The sequence below is a fragment of the Quercus lobata genome, chromosome 2 (assembly GCF_001633185.2).
Source record: "Quercus lobata isolate SW786 chromosome 2, ValleyOak3.0 Primary Assembly, whole genome shotgun sequence".
NCBI lineage: Eukaryota > Viridiplantae > Streptophyta > Magnoliopsida > Fagales > Fagaceae > Quercus > Quercus lobata.
In genome coordinates this window covers 103,336,752-103,351,075 of record NC_044905.1, presented here as the reverse complement: position 1 = coordinate 103,351,075, position 14,324 = coordinate 103,336,752, and the positions used below count along the sequence as shown (strand labels likewise).

At 31.7% G+C, this 14,324-nt stretch overlaps 1 protein-coding gene across 1 annotated transcript; it reads right to left on the bottom strand.

The window, feature by feature from the left end:
* Positions 1-698: 698 nt before the first annotated feature.
* On the bottom strand, positions 699-5,315 carry LOC115977649 (protein NRT1/ PTR FAMILY 4.3-like). The gene is made up of 5 exons (XM_031099652.1): positions 5,081-5,315; positions 4,295-4,512; positions 3,353-3,793; positions 2,150-2,250; positions 699-1,781 (listed from the first exon to the last, which is right to left on the bottom strand). The coding sequence occupies exons 1-5, from the start codon at positions 5,220-5,222 to the stop codon at positions 887-889; spliced, it is 1,797 nt and encodes a 598-aa protein (XP_030955512.1). The 5' UTR covers positions 5,223-5,315; the 3' UTR covers positions 699-886.
* Between the last annotated feature and the right edge of the window lie 9,009 nt (positions 5,316-14,324).

Genomic DNA, 14,324 nt, shown 5'->3' with positions numbered 1-14,324 from the left:
GAGGAAGGGAGGAAGGGGAACCATGCCAATCTTTAAGCCAACAATTTGATTTATGCCTTGCCAATGGTGTTAAAGAGGACAGCAATAACAAAGGATTTCAGGGGGGGAAGTGGGGGTCTAGCTTCAAGACATGTTTGAGACATGTCTTTGTACAAAGGTACAAAATTGACCTAACAAACAGGAAAATGGGAACAGCTTGTTTTGTATAGTTCCAATGGATCACATTCTCTTTCTCAAAGGCACTTTTTTCTGACTTTTAGAGGGCTTCATTATGTTCCATATACATTCATCAAATCGTGCATGGTTGAAAGCTAGAGTTCTCTAAAGAACCCCTTGTCTCAAGTAAAAAGCATTACCCCCCACTTACATATTCCTTTTTTGTCGTTCAAAAGAAAGTGAAGAGGTCCACCAAAGAGATTGATGCATATGTAAGAGAGAATGATAAGGAGAATTCATTGTATCTTGTAAATGGGGTTAGGCATATATACTTTTCTCATAAATACTTGGGATTAACTCAAAGTTATTGGGTACACTTACTTGAAAAGTGCATAGTCTTTTCCCACTTAGGTTTGTACTTTAATTTTTGTAGTCTTTTTTTATTATTATATATAATAATTGATCAAAAGAAAGGGAGATGAGCTTTCCAATACATTTAAAGCATATGTATTAACAAAACAAGATCAAGACATTGGCCTTCGTGAGAAAATATAAAGAGTAAGCTATGATTCATATAACTGATTGCTATCAAGCTTCCCTTAATGGCACTTTTTTATACTTACAGTCTTACAGAAACTATTAGCCTCAAGAGAGCACACAAAGGATTACATAATTCTTCATCTATATAAGTATTATACAAGATGCTAGGTAATATTTGATGATGTGTCTTTTAAGGTATATTGCCATCAGCTCCAATATTTTTTTCAGAGGTGAAACGATAATGGCCATAGTCCTCTACATTAGCCTCTTGGTGTGGTCTGCTTGATGAGGAAGAAGAATTAGAATACCATGTAGACCAAAATAGATAGTTGAGGAAGTTAAGAAAGCTAAGGGCTGCCAGCAACCAATAAAAAAGATCTAGCCTGTCTTTGTTTAGATCATTATCATGAAGCCAACCACCATTTGAGGAACTTGATGTGATCTTATTCACCAAAGAGACCAATAAGGAGCTCAAATAAAATCCAAATGAGTATGAGCAATAGGTCATGGCTGTTAAAAATGCTTGCATCCCTTTCAAGGATTGTTTGTAGAAGAACTCAATGAGGCCTACAGCAGTAAACATTTCCGATAATCCAAAGATTATGAACTGTGGGGTGATCCAGAAAATGGATAATGTTTTGTCTAGATTTACAGCTGAATCCCTTCTTTTTTTCTCCATGATGGCTGCTGCAACCATTGAAAATGTTGCGAAAAAGAGGCCAAAGCCTATTCTATTTAAGGGGGAGATTCCGGACTCATGGCCAGTGATTTTTCTTGCAAAAGGGACAAAGAAAGTGTCATAGAGAGGGACTACAATGATGAGCAAGATGTATGGGATGGATTGAAGTGAAGCTGGTGGGATATGGAAGGATTTAGTGAGTTGGGTGTCCATTGCACTTCCTTGTTGGACTGAGAATGTTTGGAGTTGAGCTAAAATGGTGTTGAAAACAATGGTGCAAGCAAAGATTGGAACAACTGAGATCAAAATCTTCACTTGATTGACTTGAGTAACAGTGCACAATCTCCATGGACTTTCCTTTGCATTAGCCCCATCTTGGATTTGGATGCAAGCCTTGTCCAAGAACCTGATTTTTTGCATACAGTAATTAAGTAGAGGAACCAATATATTTTAAGAAAAATGATAACTAATAGAGATATTAACATATAAACATCACCAAATTTTATTATCCAAGATTTTCAAATATAGCAGAATTTGAGGCCATATAGCTAGCTTAATTACAATTAGAAAGAGCTACTATTCAATCCTGTGAATTGAACAGACCGAGAAATAAGTTTAAAGAATGAAATATCATCATAACTTTAAAAACATATAGGGGTCCTAAATACTATTTTTTTCATACTGTATTTCAATAATGATTTGATAGTTTGTGTAGAATTTCTAGGATAAAACAAGCACAGAAAAAGGAATGAATCATTTTACAAATTATTATACCTGAACTTTTCGGGGTGAAGGGGATTTCCACTCTCAGAAGACAAGGCAACGTTGTTAGATGGACAAACCTGCTTTCTTTTCAAAATTGCAGCCACAAAAACCTGAAAAAAGAAAAAGAAAAAAGAAGTACAATTTAGAAAAACAACCAAAAAAGTAAGAATTGCAAAAAAAGGGGTAAATTGAATGAATTTGTATTTAGTGTCATCCAATCAGTTACACAGGACCTAATGTAAATAAAGTGTTTCTATGACCATGAGCTAGAAGACAGCACTACTTCTTGCTACAACCTTATTTTATTTAACAACCGCATGTTACTTTTCTAATCAGTAATCAACATAAACAAACAAAATTGTATGCATAATCAGCTGAACCAAACAGTTCAACCATTAGGCAAAAAATATAGTAAATCACTAATTACAGTTCCTAATTGGAGCAAGGAAATACTAAAAAATGCACAAGTTGTGATCGTACAATAAACTCATATGTCCAATAACATATATATTATAGTCAATGAAATTTAATTATTCATAATAAGAGACTAAGGGTCAGTTTGGGATCTGCTTATTTTGCTAAAACTAAAAATTTTTTGCTGAAAATACTGTAGATAAATGTAAAAGTTATTTAAAATAATATAGTGAGACCTACGAATAGTACCAAAAAGTGCAATAACTCATAAATAGTAACAAAAATAAGCTGAATAGTAAAATAAACTAGCAAAATTGAGTCATACCAAAAGCACACTAATTGTGTGATAAACTGATAATAGCCTCTTCACACATGCTATCACGTGTTTAGACACTAGAGGCCCTTTTTTTTTTTTTTAAATAATATTTTAAATTTGCAACCACAATTAGTTATAGTTTAAGCCTAAAATGTATCCCAATTTTGTGGAATTTATATTTAAATTTCAAAAATATCAATATACTTTCATATCCTTGACTTATCTTTTTTTTTTAAACTATTTTTAATTAGATAACATACTTATTATTTTTGGAAAGTATAGAAAAGTTGACAATAAAAAATTCTATTCCAATTATGTATAGATATAGAAAAGCATGCATGAAAAAAAAAATAGAAGTACTCATACTCTAACAATATAGATGCCTCCACACAAATGAAAACAAAGATTATGCCTATGAAAAAGGGAAAAGAAAAAGAAAACCATAAATTAAAAGAGGTATAAAAGCTTTTGAGACTAATTACTTGAGCAATGGGAGTAAGGATGCTTCCTTGAGGGGGCTTGTTTCTGTAGTATAAAGTACCAGAAACCATGCTAATTAGTCCAAATGCCATAGCAGCAGCTGAGACTCCAAAGCCAATATCCATCCCAGAATGAGTTTGGACCCATACAAGAACTGTTAGTGCAATGAGTTCACCCATAGAGAAGGCAAAATAGGCAGAATTGAAGTAAGTGGAGAGCTTTTTGGATTGCTTGGGATTGTCTTGCTTGAACTGGTCAGCTCCATGAGCAATCATGTTGGGTTTGACACATCCACTCCCTAGTGCCACTAAGTAAAGTGCTACAAAGAATATCAAAGCCTTCAAGCCCTTTGCTTCTATACAGTTTTCTCCATTTGTGAGCATGTTGCACTGGGGTGGCTTTAATTGGGGAAGATGAGCTTGGACCGAGAGTAGAATAAAACCCTGCAAGTTCAACAAAAACTATGTGAACAACTCTGAGCTCACACACACGCACGCATGTACTCATACACGAAAATTTTGATTTTTCGTACCTCATATATACAATATTTTCTTTTATGAATAAGGAAAATTTTATACAAGATTTGCTATACAATCTCTTTAAATATTAAAAATAAAACATTTAATTTTAATTTTGGATGGTCACGCACAAACTTTTAAAAAATAAATTGGGTAAGAGTATCTACAAATCACTCTTTAGTGTACAAACCAAAATTTTTTGTTTTTTAAAATAAAAATAAATAAAGAAATGTGCTCAGTCATTATTAAGAACCAGACCATGAGTACTACTGCCCCATTACAGATGTCAATATCTTTGTGCAGTGACAGCATTGTCTATCTACTGGCTAATATTGAACTTATATCCACTTATGTTTTTGGGTTGAAAATTTAGAGAGAGACAAAAGGTGGAGGAAAAAGAAAAGGCGATATGATATAAAGACTTACAGAAAGTTCAATAAAACCAAAGATTAACATGGTCCAGAAGCTCCCAAGATAAGAATCTGAAAGGTAGCCTCCAAGGAGTGCAAGGAGAAAGACAGTTCCAACAAAGTTTGTCACTATGTTTGCAGACTTTGATAATGAGAAGTGCATCTCATTAATCAAATATGTTATGAGGTTGTTCCCAACAGCAGCTATGGCCATTATCTCAAAGGCTTGTAGTCCTGAAAATAATTATACACGACACAAACTTAGCAAATATATGAATAAGCAATCCAATAGTAAGTGCATAGAAAACCAAACTTTATGAGAGAGAGAGAGAGAGTGCAACAACATTTTTGGTCAAATAGCATGTACCCTTCAAAGCTTACCACCATTCACATCAGTTTGTACTACAATAGCCACTTAAAAATATATATACATATATAAAAAAATAAAAAATAAAACAAAATAAAAAACATAAACTTGAAAATGAATATGATCTATTCCATAATATATATATATATATATATATGAATATCTAAAATTTATATGCAGGTGACCTCATACTAGAAAGATATATAGCTTCAGATTGCCAAGGATTAGACTTTACATTCAATAAGAGTTGAATTATCATAATGAAAGCTTTGTATACAACAACAACCAAGCTGAACAAGTCAGTCAAGATCAGTCAAATAAGGAATAACCCAAGAACCAACTTAAGTAGTGTCTTTCAAGCCTAACTTTTTTGTCATATTCTATAGAACACACACTCATACACACACACACACACACACAGAGAGAAAAGGTTACCAAGAACAAAAGCTGCAGCTCTCATTCCACCATGTTTGTTAGGGTTGGAGGGTCTCCCTCTCCAATCAACAGTGGTCTCTTCACCCATTCCTGACATGTCAATGCTCTCCCCCTTGTTATTCTGCCTTCTCTCCATTTCCATTTCTCTCTCTGTGTCTCTCTTCAAAGCTTAGCAAATAAGAAAAAGAGAGTTATATAGGATGACTTGCTAGAAGGTGTGAAGTTCTTCTTATATATATACTGAATATATATGAGTCCAGCTGGATTAATTGTCCTAAATTTATATGCAAAATAAAACCTCCTATGAAATTCTAAACCCACACGCATTATACCCACGTGGATAGCACTTCCACCAAAAAAATGGTTTTAGTGATACTGTGCTTTGTGTGCTGTTGAAACCTATTTCCATCTCATGTATGAAGTGTGGGTGTGGGGCTTATGAGGTTGCTTTAATTTCTGGGTAGGGTTGACATGTGGAGTTGCCCTATCATCCCTCTTTGGTGGTCCATTTACCCAGCTTAGCTATCTTCCTTCCCATATATAATTATTCTTTCTTCTCTTTTTGGCTGAATACCCCATGTGTAATTATATGTTCCCATATATAATTATTCAAATTATCCTACTCCTTTTGTTTTCTTTGGAATAATTGCAATAACATTACTTCTTTCTTTGTCCATTTCCACTCATTTTTGAGAGTAAGAGCTCTCTGACATTTATAATATTGTATGTTGCAAGTTAGCAATACTTCTCTCCCTTTTCAAGAAAATAGTCTGTAGCTCTACTACAGTTGGGTGTGGGTGTGGAGTTGGGAATTGCTTCATCTCCTAAAAAAAAGAAAGAAAGATTAGTTGATAGATGAAATATGCCATGATATTATAAATCAAGGCATTCAAGTAATTCTTTAATTCAGCATATCAAATTAAATATTAGGGATTATAAAAACCTCCTTCAATTTTTTTATTAGAATTAAGGGTGTATTTGGATACCGCTTATTTTGTTAAAACTAAACGAGTGTTTGGATCCACGTTGAGCTGTGTTTCACGTTTGCGTTTTCCCTTCTTTTTTTTTTTTTTTTTATTCACGCGCAACAGCTTTTAAGAGACAGTGCACTGTTCATGCACTATTTGTGTATTATTCACTACTGTTTGTGCACTGTTCATCAGAAAAAATATATTAAAAATGGGTCCCACGGCACTATTCACACATTTAAAAATTATTTTGCTATAGTGTTTTTAGTTTTAGCAAAAATAAGTTGTATCCAAACGGACCCTAAAAAATTATTGCTGAAAGTCCTATAGATAAAGGTAAAAGTTAGTTAAAATAGTATAGTGAGACCCATAAATATTGAATAGTGCCAAAAGTACAATGTGACCCATAAATATTAAAAAAAAAGCTGAATAGTGAAATAATTTTAATTTTTAATCTCTACCCAAACACACTAAATTATTATTGAAGCTTAAGAAAGAGCTTTTTTTTTAGTCTTGAGTTTGGTAGATAGCATGTATGTCACATATCTATATATATATAATGGAACTTATTTGATGGTAGGACATGATCTTTTGTCGTTGCACTAAAAATGCAAGAAAATGTAACACATAAACTATTTTTAATAAACTACTTTTAATAAAATCGCTAATAAGTACAAGTGCCTTTTTTGGGGTCAAATGATCCTATCACTACCCCTATATTTAAATTGGTTCACATGCATGCAGCTCCTTGTGATTTGATTCCTTATTTTATAAATATTCTCATTTCATAATCGAGATTCTTTGCATTCTTGTGTGATGAGGTAATACCTCCAAAAGTTATTTTGCTAATTCTTTACTAAATTAAGTACGATCATCATAGAGTAATCTATTTCTCATCATCAGAGTTATATCCACAAAAATTATATAATTACAAAGTAAACGGTTAAAAAAAAATTTTTTTTTTTTGAGCGATTGTAATTCAGTCAAATTGGTGATTATTGTGTTTCAATCTAATTTACATAAGAATTCAGGATATATATCAAAAGGATATTAGATAGTACCATGTATTTTTTAATTTTTTTAAAAAAGAAAAGAAGAAGAAGAATTAAGAATGCTAAAATCAATTACTGTCATGAATAATATTCAATAATCACAGTCATGTGGAAATCAAAAATTGTATTCTTAGGAAAGAAAATTCATATGGCTATAGGAGAATCATGTTAATTAACTACATATGACATGAAAGTGCATAACATATTGAGACTATGTACATGCAAGGAGAAACAAAAGTAATTAATTATTATGTGCAAAGCTTAATTATTATAATGATGATATGCCGACCCTCTAAATAAGTTGAGCAGTAAGTGCGGTCTGAAATGCACTTGGTGAAAGAGGAATGATGAGTTTTGAATTAGTTTGCATAGTGCAACGTACTGTTACGTGCTTATGTATGATATGTATAATGCATAGTTTGGTGTGGGCAAAAACAAAGACAAGGAAACAAAGTCAAAAGTTTGTCGGCGTTTAACAATAATATGAGGTTCAAATTTTCTTTTCATTGGCTAATGCATTGCTTTTTGGTTGGTCATATGGTCCACTACAACATACAATGAATGAAAATGTCAAAATTGACTTATGGTATTTACTTTGTTTACGTGTCTTCCAAAGGACCTTGATTAGAGGATTATATTGGACTTCTTTAATTCATCTGTGTCAAAAATTAGAACAGAGTTTAAGAGAGAGAGAGAGATTTTATATTTTTATTGAAGGCTCAAATTAAGGATGTGCTTTCCTAATACATTTTAGCCATAGATTTTGATTTTCATGTGAGTATCATGAACTTGTGAATTCATGTTCTGAAAGATGTATGAATCTGCTTAACCCTTCGATTTGATGCATCTTAACCATTATAATGTTGATGGAACATTATCTTCTTTAAATGTTTGCATGGCATTCTTAAAAGTTAAAACTTAAAAGTGAAGAAAACTTAAAAGTGAAGCACCATCACCCATTAAATAAATCAATCAATAATAATAATAATAATAAAGTTAAGCACCATCTCTACAAATAACTATTGCCAAAATTTTCCGAGGTAGAGAATTACAACTTTTTAATTGTAGTATAACATATTGGCCAATGCAGTAGAAATGTTGGGTTTTTTTATAACTTGGAATGATTTTTCAATACTTCTTTTCCAATGACTATTATCCAAATTCCAATATCCATTTTAAGGTTTTTTTTTTTTTTTTTTGTATAAACTCTTTATTGGGGGAAAAGGACGGGGTAAAATACTTTTTCGTTTTCTTTTTTGCCTTTTTAGTTTTTTACCAATCAGAGGTATATTATTATGGCTAAAACTTATTACACACACGTCCATACGCATATATTTTATAACTAAAAACATGGATTCAACCCAGAATTTGTGGTTAATAAGTCTAGATTCATTTATATTTCGTGACACTTGGCAGTAAGATGTAGGTTTGTCGGCAAAGGAAGTCAATGTTGAATTGCATGCCAACTTAATCATACATGATCTTTGTAATGCTTTGATTTTATGGTACAAAGGAAAGGTGTTTGAGATCAAAGCGGGAGACAAGTGGAGACAGAGCATATGAATCCTAAGTGGATCCTATGAATATTATTATGTATTTACAATTTTAAAATCCTATGCACATGTACAAAAAAGTTTTTGATAAATTTGGGGACTGACACCTATGAGTCAAAACTTCATATCCATATCATGTTAAAAAGCCAATTTTCACTCCACATTGTCCACAAACTTCTGACTTTAATTGTGAGAAAAATCAAGAATTATTTATCTTTATGTAGTATTTGATATTAAGGATCACAGCCTTGTCAAACTATTAATTACTTAGAAAATGCTAAATGTAATTATAATTTTATTTTAAAAGATTTACCAACTGACAACAATAAAAATAATAATCGGTATTATATGAACAATATTATTTATAAATATTTTTATTTTGTCTTAAAAGTTGTCACATCAATTCATAAAACTAATATATTCACACTTGCAAAACCCCTAACTTCTCAAAATGACTTTGATTCTAATAAACTATTAAACTTTTTTCGGCAAGATGTATTGTGCATGATTTAGCATTCATTCTTTAAAATGACCCGTATTAATTGATATGACTCTTGGAAAGGTAAAACTAATGTGGAAGTTGGATTTGAATGGCAACCCCATTGCTAGGTCTTTGCAACTTTGTGGATTGGAATAAAGGAGGAAGTTTTTACTTTTTCGGTTTTTCCCACTATTTTCTTGATATGGCCTGCATTAGTGCATTGTGTCAAATAGTCAAACAAAACTGTGATTTAGAATGGTATTATCCAAATCCAATCTTAAGATAGTGCTTCAATTCAATTTATTTCACAATGGATATGTGGTCCTTGTTTCAATTGGGAGTGGTTATTAAGCATTTTCAAGCACTTGCCATCTTAACTCTTAAAATAAACAAATTTTTTTTTTTTTTTGATGGGCTTAAAATAAACAATTTAATCTAATTATATTCTTTTGATAAATTGACAGTTACAATAATAAGAGAGGGTTAATTTTAATCTTGAAAGTCTTTATTGGAAACTAAAAATAAAAAAATAAAAAAGCTAAGTGAGAAGTCCCTTAGAAACACCCAACCATGTTGAAACAAAAACTATTTGGAAAGTATCAATGCTATCTTAAAAATCACCAACACTTTTTTGGGGGGCTAAAGAAAGCTACATTGTAATATTTCATAGCTTACATAATGCTGAGAAAATGTAGTAGCTCAGTGGTGAGCAATGCTGTAAAATTGTATATTTATTTTTTTAAATGACATTAGAAGAAAAAATATATTACTTGATTAAAAAGATTAGTGTCAAATATCAACACGTCTTTTTTTTTTAATCAACACTCATTTTATGTTGAAGTGAACTCTATTCCCCTCATTGATTTTAGCAATATTCCTAAACTCAAAAGTTTCTACGCACATTGTATAATAAATCATTTGGCACGACATCTCAAGCTCTTTTGGCTAGTCAAGACAATTGACTGAATTGAGTATAGAAATAGATTGTTACTATTGCATTTTCTTCTGATTGAATTCCACATAAGTTTCAAATTCAACTCATCCAATATAATTCAAAGAATCTTATCCCAACTTTTTGAAAAAGGTTGGAAATTAAGATGAACCTTTATGAGAAAGGAGGAGAGATATCTGTTAAAAATATACTAAGGTACATGGGCACATATGAAAGGTTGGCAGTGGCAGCCTTGTCATCCAAAAGTGTTCATTTTAAGTCAGATTGAGAAGGACGTTACTAAACACTATAAAGGGTTGCCGTCACACGATTACTGTAACAATCAATCCAAATTTATGTAAGTTTACATAGACTGATGTGAGAGTTTTTTGAAATTGAATGTACAAATTTTACCCCTTATATTATTATACATTGACTGGTGTGAGAGTTCTTATTTCGAAAAATCCTCAAAATATCTTATAGATATCTCACTTTTTTCTTTCCCTTACAATAAACATAAAAGGGGAATTCTAGTTTAGGTTAGGATTTAAGATTTAGAGTTTATGCAAATAAGCTTAGCTGAACTTAAAAATACCTTTTGTTTCAGCTTTAAACAAATAAGCATTTGTTTAGTAATTAAGGATAATAAATGAATAGTAGATGAAAGCTTTATAGGTGAAAGCACCGAACTTATGCCAAAAGATTCCCCCCTTTCCACCCCTTTGACAAATCTTGACAGTGGAATTTGAATATTAAATAGTATTTTTATTAAAAATATCAAAAAATATTAATTAAATTACAAAACTCTTTAAATTCCAAAAGCTTAAACAAATTAAAATATAATAAAATCATCCATGCATGATAGGATTTTCAGACCTTACAACTATCTTGGCAAGGACAATGACATTGAGTTAATTTGCGCTTGGAATCAGCTGCCAAACCAAGAACTTGGTCTTTCATACTTGAAAGATGTAAAGTCTAAGCGCATTGGCAAGGCGTGAACAAAAGTGAAATGGCTGCGAAAGCATTGAGAAGTCCCTTGTTTTGGACATTCACACACCGACACACACAAAAGGCCAGTGAGAAACATAACACAGTATATTTGTTTAACGTGCTATATGTGTATCTTTAGGCCGCAAATTATTGTGTATTGTATGTGGCGACGGATAACTACATCATTTTTTTTCTAGATATGGTTCACTTTGAAGATATTGGAGATTTTCATCATGACGTTGCCTTTCTTATTTGTCGGCAAGGACGGTCCTATCTCTGTATGTAACAGTCATTCAAAAGGTCTTAAGTCGTATCACATTGTCTATTGATGAATGATGAGTACAATTTTATTGTAGAGCATGACCCATTTCTAGATTCTCAAGAAAGTGTGATATTCCATATCTTTACCTTATTTCTCATGTGATAATGGAGAGAGGATAAGAGCCTTGGCTATATATTCTGAATTTGAAGAATCTCTTTTCCTTTTTAATTTGAAAAAATGGGACTCAAGGGTGTGATCATTATTTTCGCCTACTTAAACCTTATCATGCATGATATGGAACTACTTACACAATAGTGAAACTTGCCACTGCTTAAATCCACAACTTCCAAACTTGTAAGTGTGATAGATTACAAGGGTTTCCTACTACTAAGAAACCACTATCATACTCGGAAGTATGATAGTTCACAAAAGTGTCCTACTACTAGCCACTTGTACTGGATGAATTTGTAGAATCACTTTAATTTCTTTCTTGCGGTACATTAATTTATTCAGTCAAACATATATAACTTGGACAATGGAGTATGGACACAATTCAACCTACTACTTTGTGGAAAGCAAAATAAGACCAAAGACAGTTTCTTCAAACTTTCAAAGTACTAAACCGTTTTCAAATACCCTCTAACAATTCACTTTCATAAAATTCAAAGAAAGTCGGTAGTTGGGCACTTCAAAGGGTTCTCTACATAATTGATAATTGTCACTTTCTTTATGCGGAGCCTGTTTCCACTCACTTTCATTCCTCTTTCTCCTTTTGTTAAACTTCAGGCCATTTTGGAACTTGAGCTTATGCTGCCATCTTTATCATTCTATGAAGACAAAGCTCACCATCAAATAATTTAATAGACTTGATTTACTCACTGTGTTTGGATAACGCTTATTTACTGAAAATATTATAATAAAATAATTTTTAAAAATGTGTATAATGCCTTGAGACCCAAAAAATGCATTGGTATGCACATTTTTGTGTTTTTTGCTTGGTTGTGAACAATGCTATGAGACCCAACCAAAAATGCAAACACCGCAAACGCACTATTGTATATGCTTTTTTTTTTTTTTTAAATTGAAGTCATGCTTCAAAACAAAGCTTTTATAGGTCAATGACATTCTTTTATCATTTTTTTTTTTTTTGTTTGCCTGGTGAGACAGTTCTACACGTTTGTGCTTTGTAGGTCTCTCTTATTGCTCCCACCACAAGACCATAATCACATTTTTTCTGTTTTTTTTTTAATTAAAAAAATAGTATTTTCCAGTCATTAACTACTCATATTCCATTCCAAGGTTTTTCTCGTGCTTTTAATAAAATACATTAATAGCTGAGGATATAATCCACATGTTTCTCAGCATGATAAAAAGTACAACAACAGCAGTACAGCACAACTAAATGCTAATGACGACCTTAAATTCAGAAGGTTTGAGATTTGACACACCAAAAAAATAAGAAATAAACAAACCGAAATTTTATTAATAAGCACTACAAGACAAATGAGTATTAATAATAACTACATATTTTATAGGAAAAGGAACCCCTAACCTACTTAAAGAGACTCAGAGAATTAGAGAAACTTCTAAAAATTCATGATATATAAATAAGTGGTCACAAGACTCCAAATTGTTAGAGGAGAAAAGGGAGCACGAAAAGTGACATTAGACTAAAAAATTACCTAAACAGATAAAATAGATGGTTTGATGACAGAAATGGATTCTCTTATTGTGAAAGTTGTTGCGTAGATTAATCATAGACTACAAACTAAGGTTTGATAAATACATAAGCATTCGCATTAACTCGTAAAAAACTTTTTCTATTTTAGTATAAAAACTTACTTTTACTATTTTACATATTCCTTTTTCAAAACATCTCATATCAAATTATCTATTTTACACTAAATTTCATTAAAATATTTATAAAAAAAAATTTGTAATTTTTTCCCTTTCTTCACACACAATAACCACCATCCACTTTTCAAAACACCCCACGTCAGATTATTTATTTTACATTATATTTCATTAAAATATCAACTTTTCTTGATTTTTGTAATTGTTTCTCAACCACCGTCCACTCTCTCCCTTTATCCTCAAGATACATAAAGAATGAATAGTGTTAGTGTTTATACACAGGCTAATGTGAGTCATTTTTAGGCAAAACCGTGTCTATAAATTTTTCTTTTATAGAAGGACTTATGTGAATGCTCTTAGGATAACAAAAATCATCTATCCATTTGAAGTACTTTATTTTACTCCAGTGATCACATGCCATTTGTAATGACCTAAGGGATAACTAAATACATTTGTGTTATATTGGTTAGTTAAGTTATAATTGGAGTTACTCGTAAGTATTTATGTACTTCAATTTGACCTTTTTTTTTCTTTATTCTTTTTTTTTTTTTTTTTTTGAGGGATTTCAATTTGACCTAGTAAATACACGAGTGACTACATTTATGGTTGAAATGAAGATTTTGATATACTACATGCTAATATGTACTAATGATTTTATGTAGTGGTGTCGGCATTTGATTTTTTTTTTTTTTTTTTTCAAATTTAAACCAAGTTTTAGAAAGAAACGTCCTTATCACCCTAAAACTATGATTACACTAGGATCTTCAACTTTGAAGCACAATTGGGATTTGCAATAATATATCCACCTACTAACTTATGTCCAATGCCAGGCTTTCGATAAGTCTAAAGGTTTTACATTTCATCTACAAGCTAGAAGTCAAATATGCCTAGCTAGCTAGTAAATTAGTTCACATTAGGCAGCTTATTAAAAATGCAAAAAATAGGTAGGAATATGATTATCCCATTAAATGTCAATGTAGGATAAGGACTTAATATGGTGAGGGTGGGTTTAGCAAAAAAAAAATAATATGGTGAGGGTGGATATACTGTAGTTTGATTTCCTTTTAAGGCTAAGATCGGTTATTGTGCTATTTCCAACCCATGATTAGATACCTTGCCCACAAAAGTAGTTTTTTTTTTTTTTTCTTTT